The sequence below is a fragment of the Solea senegalensis genome, linkage group LG5, assembly GCF_019176455.1.
Source record: "Solea senegalensis isolate Sse05_10M linkage group LG5, IFAPA_SoseM_1, whole genome shotgun sequence".
NCBI classification, from domain to species: Eukaryota; Metazoa; Chordata; class Actinopteri; order Pleuronectiformes; family Soleidae; genus Solea; species Solea senegalensis.
The window spans coordinates 19,223,594-19,239,965 of NC_058025.1; the positions used below are offsets into that span (position 1 = coordinate 19,223,594).

At 39.9% G+C, this 16,372-nt stretch overlaps 1 protein-coding gene across 1 annotated transcript in view; it reads left to right on the forward strand.

Annotated features, from left to right (window-relative positions):
* The window catches only part of prdm6 (PR domain containing 6), a 66,974-nt gene continuing 50,602 nt past the window's right edge, over window positions 1-16,372 (forward strand). Inside the window, 5 exon segments of the mRNA XM_044025470.1 lie at window positions 1-113; window positions 1,357-1,922; window positions 1,924-2,111; window positions 9,336-9,484; window positions 9,811-9,969. Coding sequence (XP_043881405.1) covers window positions 1,375-1,922; window positions 1,924-2,111; window positions 9,336-9,484; window positions 9,811-9,969 — 1,044 coding nt within the window. The 5' untranslated portion in view covers window positions 1-113; window positions 1,357-1,374.

Consider the following 16,372-nt stretch of genomic DNA (forward strand, 5'->3'; position numbering starts at 1 on the left):
GCAACGATCTGTCCCGGCTTCCCCTCGATGGTTCACCGCAGCCCGAAGGAGGGAAAAACCTTCCACCGCTGTCCGGAAGTCAGCGCCCAGGAGCCGCACACACACTGACAGCAGTAAGCCTCTTCTGCGATCCGCTCCACCAACACTTCCACTTTTCAAACCACAAAAGAAAGAAAAAGAAACGCATCATCGTCATCATCATCCCGGGAAACTCCGCTGCGTCTCATCAACCGCTGCCTCTGTACGGCCACGGACCACGCGCCGGACCTCCGGTCTCACCAGCATCCGGACCATGTCATTATTTATTTTAAAAAACTTTAAAAATATATACATTTTACATCGTAAAACTAACACGAAACGTTTGCGCGATTTTTCTACCAATCGCGTTTATTTGTTTTACCTTCTTTTTTACTGTTTGTGTGCGTAAAATCCGACACCGACACAGCGGAGTTTATTCACGTGGAATCACAGTCGCATTACGACTTTTATACTTTAGGTTCTTTTAAATAAAGTTTTGTAAAAGAAGAATGATTTCAAACATCACAGATAAGTTGAATGATTCTAAGAAAATACTCTAAGATAAGCTTTTTAATGATATGACTGATGCTTTGATGTGAGACTATAGAATATAGTGCAGCTGGAGATGAATATGATCATCACGTGTCTGCTTATAAATCAGAAATAACCTTTTAAATGTTTTTATTTCATTTTTGTTTTTCGTTAGTAGAAAAAGACTTTAATTTTGTGGTGTAGTCGTGTGAAGCACCTGCGTCACAGCTCCTATCTGTTTATTAGAGTTAAAAGAATGGAAACATCTGTTAATGTTTTTAAAATGATTTTAGGGGTCAGTTGTTGTCCAAATAAATATTTTTATTCATCCTCTTAAATTTGTAAATTTACCTTTTTACTATTTACCATTAAAAATACATTTAATGTGTGAATTAACTGAATTTGAAGTGAAACTGAAGCAGTGATTTGGAGATTAGTGGAACGACTTAGGTAAGGACAAAGCCACAAGACTGAAATATTCTGCTTTTACACCATCACTGTAAACAAGTAAATAAATGCAAATAAATGAAAGAGTAAATGTGATCATGTGTTTCAACGAAATGTCAAAACTGAGGCTGTAATGTGAGACATTATCTTCATTAGTGAATCAAAATAATAAGTAAACCATAAAAAATATTTTCTGGAGCTGAAATTTGTGCAAACTGTGATTTTGTGTGCGTGTGTGTCTGTTTCTGTAAACTCTGTGTTTGACTCTCTGTGTTTGACTCGTGACCCCGTGTCTCTTTTTGTGTTTTTATGTGGTGATGCTGATGATTGACGCTTCTCCCTCTCTGATGTTTCCTGCAGTCAGTGGGTCGGACAGATATGTTGAAGCCGGGAGACCCAAGCGGCTCGGCCTTCCTTAAGGTGGACCCGTCCTATCTGCAGCACTGGCAGCAACTTTTCCCTCAGACGCAGCTCAAGGTTCCTCTGGTTCCACCACCTCCACCTCAGCTGCCTCAGCCTGACCGCCTCTCCATCTCCACGGACAGCCTGCATCCATCCCGCCTTCACAGTCACCTCCTGGCCTCCACACACTGCAGCTCCTCTTCTTCTTCCTCTTCTACGTCCTCCTCAGCAGCTTCTTCTTCAGCAGCCGTCGCAGCAGCTCTCACTCCATCCTCCTCTATCTCCATCTCTGCCTCCGCTGGGCTCTCTCAGCTGCCTGTGCCCCAGCAGATCGCACTCTTTGGACAGGCCTTGGCCCCAGTGTGTGCTGGGCCTGGAGGTCCTGGAGGAGGAGGAGGACCAGGAGGAGGTGGAGTAGGAGATCTGGTGGTTGTTGTCCCCCCAGAAAACCAGCAGGGTCATCATCACAACCCAGTGGCAGCAGTGGGGCTCCTCCATCAGGCCAAAGAGCAGAGCTGTGGGGGTGGGGGTGGTGTCGTCCAGCGTGAAGAGCAGCAGTGGGGGAAGCGGAGGAGGCGGAGGAGGGGAGGACAGCGGGAAAGGAGCGACAGCGAGGTTCAAGCTCACGTCGGAGGAGCTGGACTACTACCTGTATGGACAACAAAGGATGGAAATCATCCCACTGAGCAACCACACAGGAGAGCTCAACAACCGTACGTACACACACACACACACACACACACACACACTCTCTCTCACACAGACACACACCTGTTGATTTGCTTTCTTTTGAAGTGACAGGAAATTAATCTGACCTGTGCAGATATTGCGTTTACTTGCATGTTGATTGCGTGATGTTCACTCTCGATCAAATCACAATCAGTGTGTGGTTGTGGTGACCTTTGACCTCTTCAGTTTTGTTAACTTCTGTAATAATCCTGGATGACTTTGCAGAGTCGGTTGTCGTTAAAGATTCCAGATATTCAATTATAATTTACACTCATTTATTGTGAGCGTATGAGTGTGTGTATGTGTGTGTGCAGTGAAATTATTCAACTCAAATTAGTGTCCTATAATTTAAAACAAGTAATAATATAGGTTTAATAATTGCGCAGCAAAGGTTATTTATATTATACTATATTTGTATAATATAATTTATATTAATATTTTATGTTTAGTATTGTTATCATTCAACATGACATTATTTTAAATATGGGTTCAAGTTCAAGTATATTAGTTTCAGGCCTCAACAGCTTCACAACAACAATGAGCTGAATTCATTACATGAATAAGTCGATTATAAATTATTAGTTTGTTGATAATTTAAACAGATTATTTCCACAATAAAACATGTACATTAAAAGCAGTTTCACAATAAAATTAAAACAAAAGGGAAAAATGTGTTTATGTATTTGAGATTAAAATGAGTGTGTGAGGCATTACAGCTGCTTTGACAGCTGTTGTGCTGGTCAGTATGAGTGGGGGTCAGGGGTCAGAGGTCAGTTCATACATGTATCTGACTTCAGTGTATTTTTTTATTTTAATGGCAATAAGTGTTGTTGCACCTGTTTGACTGTAGTCATTCGGTTATTCGTTTCTTTGGTTGGGGATTAATAATATTTTAGTAGTGAATGATTCATAGTTGTCATCCTCCAATCAGCATGTTTGATTCATTGCATACAGCTTTATCTTTAGGAGAAAATCACTAACATTTTAAATGTAAATCTAATCTTCTTTTCTATTTCCTTTTATTTGCAAATCTTCCTTTAAACGTTACGTTATGGTGTTAAAAGATTTTCTACAGTATTTTATGTAATTTACAATTAATATATGACTCAGTTTAAGATCAAAACTATTCAAACTGACTGACCGTGACACCAACTGATATGCGCAACTTTTATGCATGAATGCGCCCTGTCGATAACACACACACGCGCACTGCGGCCCGTCTGTCCGCTGTCGGGCTCGTGAGTCCATGACCGTCTGACACGTGCAGCCGCTCCGTCCGCACGTGCACGGAGACCAAAAAAGTCAAATGTCATGTTCCAGGTTCTTTAATATTCACGCCATCATGTGTTTTTACCCGCATCTGTTTTTATTTACGAAGTATTTGATTATTGATTACTTTTTAATTACTCTATATTACTCTATACTGTTGTTTACTTGTAAAACAATAATATAGTCATAATTGTAACAATAATAATACAAATTAAATTTTACTCTCATCGTAATTAATGAACTGATAAGATCATCTTTGTGTTATTTTTTCTGCGTCATTTTCATTGCGTTTTATTGTGTACGTTTCTGACATGAAACTGTGGCTCGCGCTGCGCAAACAGATTGAACTTCACGAATTAGGAATAATGTAAGAAAGAGAAATCATGTTTCCTGTTGTGTCTTATTTTCAACGCCGGAAAATCCTCTCGCCGTTCAGACTCAATGATCGATTAGTTATTGTTTTGGGTTTTCTTTCGTCCCTGCTTGGCGTCATCATCATGTTGGATGTTAACATAACAGGTTCCGAAACTTCAGACTTCGTCACCTCTCTCTCTCTCTCTCTCTCTCTCTCCCTCGCTCTCTCGCTGTATTCCGCGGTGATAAAACGGACCATCAGCAGTAATCTGCGTCGATACGCGCCGGCAGGGCCGATGAGGGATGGAGGGACAAGCGGGAATTAATTGCCGTATATAGTTTTGTGTTTGTGGCGGAGAGAGAGAGAGAGAGACGGAGAAAGGGAGTGTGCGTGTGTGTGTGTGTGTGTGTGTTGGGGGGTTGGAGTGGCTGGGGGTCGATCAATCGGCCACGGCCCGCTATTTATCATCCCAAGTTCCCAACACGACCGTATTGAGGTCTCTGGTGTGTGTGTGTGTGTGTGTGTGTCGGGAGTGGGGGTGGATAAAGCAGTCTCACACATGTCATTGTCAGACCCCATTATTAATTAAACACTGATAATAATAATAGTAGTAATAATAATAGTAATAATAATAATAATAATAATAATAATAATAATAATGATGATGCCTACTACTACTACTATTACTAATAATCATAATAATAATATGTGCTCTGTCAGTGTATATCAGTGCTGATGATGTATTTATGTTTCAGACTTTTCTTTAAATGTAGACACTGATTTTTTCAAAGGCTGAATAAGACGTTTCTCTTTATGACTAAAATCCTGCAAAATAAATTACGACAAAGCAACACAACATTTGGGATGCCAGCTCTTAAATGACATACTGTGTGTGTATGTGGGTCAGTTTATTTCACTTTTGTAACTTATGTTTATTCATTTGATTACATTTCTGCTCTGATGTGGATTCAAACCATGGTTTATGAAATATGTACAGCAGAGACTGAGACACTCAATACTACATTTCCCATGAAGCAACTGGACAAGATCTCGTCATCAAGCTGTTAAAGCGCCCCATTTTTAAAACCTGCACTTTGTGAATTAGCTAATAAGAATTAGTTATTATATTATTAATGATTTACACACTGTAAATCATTAAAAGTTTGTTGACATGGTGGAACAAACACACACAGCTTCTTAGTTTGTGACGCTGCTGGAGAATTTCGGACGATGTAAATACAGTTTACGGCAACGTCTTACCCATGCAGTCATTACTGAACAACACAATCACAAATGTTATCAGATTATTAGATAATGATTTTTGCACCTGTGTGAAAGTTAAAGATGTTATTTGTAAAAACTCAGTAACATGCATCTGTATGTCAGAATAGAGTATTGCCTTGGTTTAATTGAAGTTATTGTCTAATGGAGACAACATATTGAACAATGTGTTCTTCATGTTGACTTGATGCAGCTTTATTGTCTGTTTTACCTCTCTCTCACACACACACACACACACACACACACTCACACACACACACACACACACACACACACACCTGCTTACCTCTCACACACACACACACACACACACACACACACTGTTTTTACTCTCTCACACACACACACACACACACACACTGTTTTACCTCTCTCTCTCACACACACACACACACACACACACACACACACACTGTTTTACCTCTCTCACACACACACACTGTTTTACCTCTCACACACACACACACACACACACACGCACACACACATACGCACACACACTGAATGTAAGATAGATAGATACTTTATTAAACCCAAAGGAAATTCAAGATAATATAATCATATATTAATTGATTGTAATGCTCAGTTCTGTTTTTGTTATGCAAAAATGACTTTACCCTTGCAGTCAACAAACATTTAAATATTTTAACATCCACAAATTATTCCTTAATCTTCTGCGTGTTTCAGATGTTTAGTCAATGTTGTTTTTATAGGATTTTGAATTGTTTACAATAATTATAGAAAGACTGACATCATCAATTTGATAAATAACAGAGGAAAAATATAGGAATTATAATGTAAAAATGTGGTATTGACTTTTATCCTGAATATTTGGTGAAGCTGATGCACAGCAATCAGCATAAAAAGTATAAGTAATATTTTTTTTTATATATAATTAGAACTAATTTAAAGTCTAATGTTTCGGTTCCAACAATAAAATATACAACAGGAAGCGATCAGACAACTGCAATCTGTTCTGCTCTGATAAGATCAATTCTTTCAGTTTACATCTGGAGTTAATGTCAGCTGGCAGTTTTACTGTGATTTAATAAAGTCAGCCACACGCGCACACACACACACACACACACGGCTGTTTTCTGTCACTAATCCATGTCAAATTATTTCAGATTATTATTTGAGTTGTTTTTACTTTTGAAAATGAAATGACAATTTAAATCTTCGTTTGCCAAACAATTCAAACGATTCTACTGATCACCTTGTTTTTGTTTGTCTGTTTGAATCATAGATTAGGGGAGAAAATCATGTGCAGCTCTTCATGTTTTTCAGTTGTCTCCACCCGGTTCTTTTTTCCTTGGTTTTGATGATGGATTTGTTTGATGGAGTTTTTTGATATAATTGTGTAAAATTGTGTCAGTATGTACTGGAAATGATTTGACGCTTTGAGGTGAAACCGCTTCATGCACATGTGACTACAACTGACAGTGTGAGAAAAATATAATATGTCTGCTCCACAAGAAAACTGTACAGGTGTAAAATAATTATACATAATAAATACTTTATTTACTAGGCACCTTTATTACAAATATAGCAAAATAAAACAATATCAAACAAAAAAAATTAAAAATGCAATGTAATGGCAAAACAACACAAATCTGGAAAAGAAAGAGATGTGCTTTGAATTGTGGGAGAGAGTTCCGTGGAGGAGGCGCTACTCTGACATAATGTGTTGTGAGGAGGACGGAGGACTCAATGTCGGTGTTTTACAGAAGATTGTGTGAGAAGTGTGCAGGGGTGAGATCATGGACGGGGTGATGTGATTCATGGAAGGGGTCCGGTGATGATTTGAGCAGCTGCATTCTGGACCAGTTGCAATTTATGGAGGAGGATAATTTGTAGACCAATAAGGAGAGAGTTACAATATTCAATACAGGAGGTGATGAGGGTGTTAACGAGGATGGCAGTGCTGGAGAGTGTGAGAGACGCGTGGAGATTTTTGATGTTACATAGGTGTATGCAGAAGTATGCAGAGCAAGTAATGTTGTTAATGTGTGTTTGAACTCATAATTAGAAATGTTCCAGTTTTGTCTGGCTGGATGTTAAACTAATGAGCGTATCCTCAGTTTGCTGCTTTGGTGTTGAGGAACATCAAGAAGGCAGTTGGATAGGGAAGATGGTGGGAGGGCGGAGTTGGGAGGTGGACAGATGGCGCTGGGTGTCATCTGCATAACAATGAAAACAAATACACAATGAGAGGAAAGTGTTGAGCGACACCTTTTCTATCAATTGTGTGACACAATCTCAATCAGAGTCTTGTTGATGACTGGATTATGGCACCGAAAATAGAGACTAAAACATGGTGTTAATGTTTTCTCTCTTTTACATCTGTGTTTGGCCTCCTCCTGTTCGTTAGCTGCTAAATGCTATATTAGGTAAATGCCTATTTACCTTGTGCTCTGCTGGTGGCTGTACGGACGCTCTCTCATAGCGTCACCAGAGCCCTTCCTGATCAAAACTGACACTGAATCAGGTAGGAAAATATGTTGTGAAATGAAAAATAGCAGCGGAATCGAGGTAAAAACCTAAAAAGCTTTGGCGAGATTTGTTTGCTTTGTGTTTAAAGAGCAAAGCTGCTGCCTCGCTGTGTGGTCTGACCTCACAGCTGTGCTGAAGACAAACACAGCCATTAACATCTATCAGCTTTATGAAGTGTGATGGTTTTTGTTGAGGATAAAATGCAGGAGTTTGTTTCTGAACCTCAAGCTTCTTGGTGTTTGCTGCTTGTAATGGCATCTGAGTCAGAACAAGAAACACATTCTTTCACTCTGACACTAAATCACAGGATTAGAGTCTGATAAGTGCAAATGTAAAAAATGGAAAGTGGCACTTCAGAGGCTCCAAGCACAAGGATTAATGTCGCTGGTGTGTTTATGAAGCAGACTCACACCTGAGTTTTTAAAAATAGACACGTCTGAAGAGATAAAAACATTTGTCACCAAAAAGAAAAGCCCCGCATCAGCAAAGTGGAGAGAGAATTGCCCTGCAGAGCTTTTAAATGGAAATGTTGTCTGTCTGTCGGTGATCAGAGGCAGAGCGGCGCTGTCTAAACACTGGCGATGGATGTAACAGAATACTGAGTTTGAATGATAGGCAGTGAGCGCGCTACAGCGAGTTCACAGCCAGTTCATCAGCCCGAAACAGAGGAAGAGGAGAAGATACTGGTTCAGTGAAGGGAAGAAGACGTGTGCCGCTGTGCTGTACAACCACTGTGTTAACCATGGTGTTAACAGGTAGCATCACAGTGACCCTAATATTATAGTATTATCAGTAAAACAAATATCATTTACTACTTTATCACAAGCTAATGTACATATTAAAAACAGCATTATAAACTATCATTTACATAAATAGTAACAGAACACTTTCAAAAATAAAATAAAAAACAACAACAACCCACATTTGATGTACAATCACACATTCTCTCCATGGACTTTGGTCTGAAAAAGTGAGTTATTTCTAAAGTGACTCAAACTATATTTTCCAGTCACTCAGAGTTTAACTGAAGTAGTTTAAAGGCTTTATAAAAATGAAGGAAAGTTCTGACGCTGACATTTTTTCCCATTTACTCAACCATGAACCCTTGCTACTTACAAAAAACACCATAATATGATTTAATTAATTTCAATCAATCATGGTGTAAAGGTAGCGTTCACTCTGTCAGAAGACGGATATTTGATTTTGGGAAAAACAGAAAAGAAACATTAACATCCTGTTCCTCTGCTGCGTTCAGCTCTGTGGGAGTTTTCTGTGCAGATAATAATCTCTCATTATGTTGCTACAGTCAATTAACATCCATTACTGTCAGACTGCATCTCTGAGTAAATGTTGACACTCACTAATTCCCTTGCCACTTTTAACCTGGAAAAACACAGCAGAGGGAGGCCTTTTCTTCCTCATTTGGACTTCACCAGGAAGAAAAGATTTGTTTTCATCACATTCAGTTTTTTAAGAGCAGCCTGTAAAGAACTGATTTATCATGAATCACTGCATCACTGCAAGACGCCAGAGCTGATTAATGTCATCAGTCACCATATCTGCTGTGTTTCATTAAATCTGTAATACAGAAATCTATTCTAATGTATCATATTCAACATGAGGTTATATTTCCTGTCTTATCTACATGGTAGGAACTTAATTGTAAAATTTGAAAAATAAATAAAAGCATATAAAAATGTGCTGTGCTGACATTGGACACACATTTTAACTTTAATAGGTTTGTCACAAAAAGATGCCTGTTATTGTTTTTGTGTTGTCCTGTTTGTTTACAAGTTTGTCTCTTCTCCAGGTTGCGACATGTGTGCAGACAACAGGAATGGCGAGTGTCCGATGCACGGTCCCCTTCACTCCCTACGTCGTCTTGTCGGCACCAGCAGCTCAGCGGCACAGGTCGCTCTGCCGGACGTTCCTGATTGGCTGAGAGATTTGCCCAGAGAGGTGAGACATCTGTTTATAATAGTATTTGTTCATTAGAAATGTCACAACATTGAAATAATTTAAAACTTTTTCTATTTTGACATTTGATTTAATGTCATTATCTATATACATATATATGTATTTATATATACATACGTAACTAGAAAGAGAAATCTTCCTGAAGGTTGTCTGATTGACAGATGGAGGATGTCATTCAGTGTCATTGTTGTTGCAGTATGGTAACAGTGAATTACAGGAGGTTTTTATGTTGTGTTACATTATTGTTTCTATGTGGTGTTGCTGCAGTGTATCACATCTTTAATCTTTTCTGTGTGTTGTTTGTGCAGGTGTGTCTGTGCACCAGCACAGTTCCTGGTCTGGGTTATGGAATCTGTGCGGCTCAGAGGATTCCTCAGGGAACCTGGATCGGACCGTTCCAGGGCGTCCCTCTGATGCTGGACAAACTGCATTCTGGAGCAGTGAGGAACTCGCGCCACCTGTGGGAGGTAAGAGTGTGTTCCTATGGTGAGCTTTATGCCCGCCCTCAGTCCATTGATCAGAGCAGAGATTGTGTTTACATACAGTGGCAGGTAAAAGTCAATGTGGCAGTTATAAACAGCTGCATTAGCATTGGGGGAGAACGGGAGGAGAAAATGAGGGATGTGGGGAGACAGAGAGATAGATTAGTCCCTTGTGGCCGAGCTGGTAAAGGTCAGTGAGACATCGGTTGACTGGACATCAGTCTCTCTGCTGTTGACCGTAGCAAGACGTCATCGGGTGGGTGGGGGTCGGTGGCATGAGGCTGGGGGTCAGAAGTCAAGGGGCTGATCTTTGAAGGCACCGTAGGCCAAGTCCAGCAGGCGGAGGGAGGGTGATGTGAGAATGTGAACACGAGTGAGACAGTTGACTTGACTCCCAGTGAAATTTGAATTTCCAGGACAATGAGTGACACTGGTTTGTTCCTCAGTCAGTCACAGTGAAGCAGCAGGGAGAGTATTCAGAGTTAGAATCAGTGATGTCAGTGGTGACGTTCAGGGTCATGAATGTGCACACAATCAAAATAAGCTCCATTATTTTGTCATATTTTAAGACTTTTTAAGAGATGTAAACAAAAATATTACTGTTATTTTATGATTTCTTTACTTAAATTACTTAAAGTAAATAAAAATGTTTTCATTACAATGACAATATATGAAATATGAAATGGAAAAGAAACTAGAAATTAAATAAATCATATCACTCTAGTTACAAAGGTTCTCCAGTTTAAGTTTTGTGTTTTAGAATTTTTTCAGTAGATAATAATCATCATACTATAATAATAGTAATTACATTAATACAAATTATTATAGTTATTAATGTTTAGAAAAGTATTTTAATGCCTCCTCATTGAAAAGACCTGATGGTTACATTGGATTAGTCAGATTTAAATTATGATCGTCTGAATACAAAAGAACAAAACAATCAAACAACAACAACAACAAAACAAATGACCAAAATAAGAGAAAAAAAATCAGTGGAATAATTACTCCTTTTGCTTTTTAATTGTGCTCTGTTCAATTTGTATTCTCTTATTGTTGCATTCAATAACATTAATGACAACATTTGATTTGACTCATTCATTCATTTAAATAAACAAATGACTCTTGCTCATGTTTATATTGTTGTTTTAAACTGTGTTTATAAAGATTGTATATTCACACTAGATGAAGTTTTCTCATATAATATGAAACAAACATCTCTATGGTGATTTCTCCCACATTAAAACACCAGCCGCTGAAGCCCCGCCCCCTCTGGAGAAATCCAAAGATCCAATAACCCGCCTCTAACCATTGGCAGATTATTGGCTGCCGGGCTGAAACTGGTCATTAGGCCCATTGACCACAGAGCTTTACACACAGATCCCATTAAAACTCACTGGTTGTTAAACTTGCTTATTGACGCCCCCTAAAACAGGAAGAGATGTGTGTCCTATAGCCAATCAGGGAGCTTGTGTCATGTTGTCTATGGTGTCCAGGAAAGGCCACTTTTAATTAAGACACTTGGCGTTAAAGTGAGAGCAGAGCAATGGAGGATCTTTGTGGTGCTGCAGTATTTTACGGCTCGACAAATTGAGCCCCCCGAGGCAGAGCTCAGTGTCACAGCTGAAGAATTCTCCCTTCATCTCAAGACACAAACACAGTCTCATCATCAGTGTTACTCTGGTTTTATTCTCTAACGTTATCTATTTTCTTTTTTTTCATGTGTGATTGTGTGAGTTACTAATGTAAAGCCAGACAAAGCAATGAACAAAGAAGGCAACTGTTAAATAATTTAACCGTTGCCTTCATTCACACAGTGAATGGTGTGTAACTGGTTGTATTTAGCTAATGACTTCCCATGTAAATGTAATGCTTTCATGAGTGTGTGCATATGTCCTTCAACTTTTGGTGAGCAGGTGACCTGAGGCTGCAAATGACACTGTCAAGGCTGTCAATCAAAGTCACTCCCAAAGCGAATGGACGTACTCGAGTGACTACGTTTACATGCACATGAAGTATTCCGATAATACATGTAAATAGTTTATCACTGTAAGTGTAACTGCGATCTTATTCCAGCTATGAATTACCGTAATAAGATAGCTCTCCTTGGCTCGTACATCTCTGCATCTGTTCTCTCTCTCTCTCTCCTCCTTCCTCCCTCTCTCTGTCTCTTCCTCACAGCTCAGAACAATGATCGTCATGTTTGATCTTTAATCGATCACTTACCTGTCACTTTGATCCACGTCAGCTGTTTTTTTTTCTTCTTTTCTTTTGATTCATAAGCAACTTTTCAGCTGCAGCTGCAGATCAAAGTCTGTAGGACCTTCATTGTGCCACATAACCTTCATGACCTTTTTTTAAATGCGCCCCCTCAACGTTTTTTTATCACCAGCCGCCACTGACTATCATAGAGAAAAATAACAACGTTATATGTAAAAACAATATACAGAGTGCAAGGAGGAGGCAACTCTTTAACTCAACTCAAGCAAGTCCAGTCGCCCACAGCCAGCTACTGAAGAAGAGGAGGCGCCACATGCAAAAGCCTGCTGCCAACTAGAGAGTATATTCCACTACTGATACAGCGCTTAAAAAATAGTGACTAACAGTGACTAAAATCAGTTTACCTTTGTGTACTCAGTGAGCCCACACCTGCCCCCCCAGCTGCTGCCGTATACAATATAATACTACTACTAATAATAATATAATAATAAAATAGTTTGTATTTGAAAATAACAGAATGAATATAGGGAACAAAGATGTGAAATTCATGTTAATAACCTGCAATGCTGATTTTAACCAGTGATTCATGCTCTGATTCAGAGAAAAAAACACGAGCGAGAAAATCAAAGTTTTCTTAACTGAGGTAATGAAAATACCAGACTTGTACAGTAAGTGAGTCAAAGTACAGTAAATACTTATTTAAAGGGAACGGACCAGTGACCTCCTGCTCCGAGCCTCTGGGCTGTCTTGATTGAAAAGAATGTGGTGTGAAAACACAAGAACCATCCCCAGGTCGTGGTCCTGACCTCATCCTGCGGGCTTTTACAGGGGAGTAGACGAGCTGTCTGTAAAAAAGAAAAACAACACAGATTTAACTTCAGAGCAGAGACGAAAGGAAAACTCCAACCGCACACTTTGAGGCTAAATCTTTTGTTAGTGTGCGATGATGATGGGACACATGAGGATTCAGAAAATTCCAAAGTGCCACTTGACTTTTTTTACCTCATGGAGCTCAGTCATCCATCAGTGTTTGGTTCTGTCCATTTGTCTCTCTGTGTCACTTCTCATTGACTTTAGTGTTTGCAGTGGTTTGTGGTCGCAGTGGACGCTCTGTAAGCACTGATGTCACCATTTAACTGTTGTGTAACCATCTGTTTTAATATCGACATCATCACTAACTGTTTTCATGTAAACCTCCAAAAACAAAAGACCTGTTTATATAGATGACTTACGACTCTTTCTTCATTTTGGACGTTTCCACTTTTTAGACGTTTGTGGTTTTTAATCAATATGAAGAAACAAGCTCAGCAAATGTTAGCATTGCAATGTTCTTAGACGCCCTCAAGAGGCAGAAAACAACATATTGTGCTTTTAAAGCTATCTCTGTTTTGGAGTGAAATGTCAGGCCCTTAAGCTGCTAAATGCTGCTCCATGTTGCTGCGTTGACTTGGCGACTTTTTGGTTTAACACATGTTGTCCAGTTCAGACTACAATCATTCAGAAAGCTGCTCTTTAACCTTGATTGGTACTGATATTTAATCCAGATTATTTTGTAGTGTAAATGGGCCATGCTCTGATGATCAGATATGTTTATGTATGATTTTTGTCAGCACTTTCTGCATAAAAAGTATATAAAGCCAGCGTGGCTGCCTCCTGTTAATCTCTATCCTGATAACACATAGTTTGTCCATGGTTCCATCATGATGTGTTCCTCAGATGAACAAGTCTTAGCTCTGAGCTTGTTGCCATTTGGTGGGTTGGGTTAAGTCAGTTCATTCTTGCACTGTGTGACATCAGCCTGTATGTATGATAACCACAGGGGATTCAAGAACAAAGAGTGGGGTTTTCCATCAGGACCTTCATGATAGAATAACATAGTGTGTGTGTGTGAACATGTGCGTAATGTCTGTGTAATCCAGCAGTATGTTTGATCAGCGTGTTTTTACACAGCGATCCAGCCGCTGGTTGTTTCCTCTCTACAGTACAAACAGTCACGTAAGCGCTTTATGTTGAATGTTTTAAACTATATATGTTTGCCAGAAGGGAGGTGTTGCAGATGTTTAAAGCGGCCATAGCATGGTCCTATCTCACTTATATGTGAGATATGGAGGTGTACTTACAAACATGATGTCGTTTTTATGGTCAAAAACGTCCTAGTCGCTACAAACGAGCCGATGTAAATGTCTCATCACTGACTCTCTCGTCAGCCGCGCTGTTTCAGACCAAAACCACACCCACAGAACACGGACTCTCTTGTGATTGGCCAGTTACCTGGAAGTGACGTAATTGGCTAGCAATGATCAAAACATTGAGTAATCCCGTAATCCCTTACGCATTTGATCCGGAGTCTGAGCCAGAGTCAGAAGACACTGGGATAAGTGAAAGACTGCTGCAGGACGCCTGTAGCTTGGATAACGTTGTGGTTACCGAGATGATAAACACACATGCAAGTGAAACACAAGCGTAGCGTGTAGCTTAGCCTGTAGCCAACTATTGCTAATGCTAAACAACAGAACAAGCACACAAAGACAGTTTTACGGTTTGTAAAAATGATAATAAACGTATTGTTGGCACTGCTCTTTCTTTAGGTAAAGTTTGGTGCTGTGTCCTGCTTTACATTGCCCGAAGTTTGTGTAACAATCCTCCGTGAAGTGGTTGCCGCATACATGGAGGTATTTGGGGAAATGTAGCAGGGATATTTTCTGGTATTGTTTATCACAACCCAGAACAGAGCAAACACTCGCTGAACCTTTTTGTTCTCAACCGATACGCTCAGCGGCTACAACAGGACTAGTTCTTCTTCTTCTTCTACGGTTGAAAGTACGTCACCGGATGTGCCCTGACTCTAGTGCCCGGACTAGGAGTCGCTGCTGTTTACAGGAGTGGTGAAATTCTCCAGTGACGTTACTAGTCAATGGGGGGCCCATTTGGTCAGTGGTAGCAGTTCTGACAAGGTCAAACCGTGTAGGTGCCTTTTGGTGGCCCTTCCTCAGTCTGGGTGGTGTGTTACTGCACTCTGGGTGGTGGTATCTCAGCCTTATTGGTGGCAGTACCTTTTTCTGGGTTGTGTTTATGGTGTAATCCCTCAGTCTGGGTGGTGGTATCTCAGCCCTGTTGGTGGCAGTACCTTGGACCTGGTGGTACCTCAGTCCGTGTGGTGTTGATACTTCATGCTCCTTGCTGCGTGAGAAAGCAACAGCTCTCCCTCTAGACGTTGACTTTCTGCTGTTGACATTGAGGTGAATCAGGGTCAGTTATACAAATATTATCCATCACTCTGAACGATTATTACCCGTCTGATTTATGGCGTCAGCTCACTGCTTGCTGAAAACACTGTTTCAGCTGATGAAGCGTCTCAGACTTATGTACTGTATGCAGAGGCCCAGACTGTTGCTCTTGGGCCTGACGGTGGTGGTGATGGTGCTGATGGCAACGATGGCAGCACAGTTTATGAGGCGTGCTGCGGAAAAATGGACTCCTCAAAGGCAGGCTGTGCTTAAGAAAACTGCAAGAGATTCGGACACAACTAATGAGCTCGACAGAGGCTTCATCTTGGTTTTGTTTAGTGTTCATTTCATTTCAATGGGCAAGTTGACTCTGAACATGTTTCGTGGTTACAGAAGATTTTACATCCAGGAAGACAATGAGGAGAGTGGGGAGACAGATGGTGGAGAGACTGTTTTCTTTCTTTAAGAACACACATTTAAGGAAGCAAAGAAAGGTTGATAGAAAAGAAAGAAATGGAGAATGAATGTAAAAAGGACACATCTTCATGTTTGTTATACATAGAGCAGATAAAGGGTCTACAGTGGATGTTTTCATACCTATTTTATAATGTCGTAATCGTGATCACATGTGTCAGCCGTGCCATCTGAACAACAGAGCATGAAAATAGACATTTGAAGGGGAAAAACATGAACAACATGAAAAGAAGACAGAATTGTTTTTAACCAATGTGAATGTGAATGAAACAGTATTTTACCATATATTTACAGAGGTAATATTTATTTTCTGACATCTGGTAAGAGTGTTGCATATTGCACCCTTCATTTGCGATACATTTGAGTGGTTTAAGAAAAAAGAAATATCCAGATTGTTCTGAGGAAGACCAAGAAAAAGAGTAGAATTTCTCAAGCAGGAAGTTTCAGAAAAAGTGAAGTTGTAATTCCAA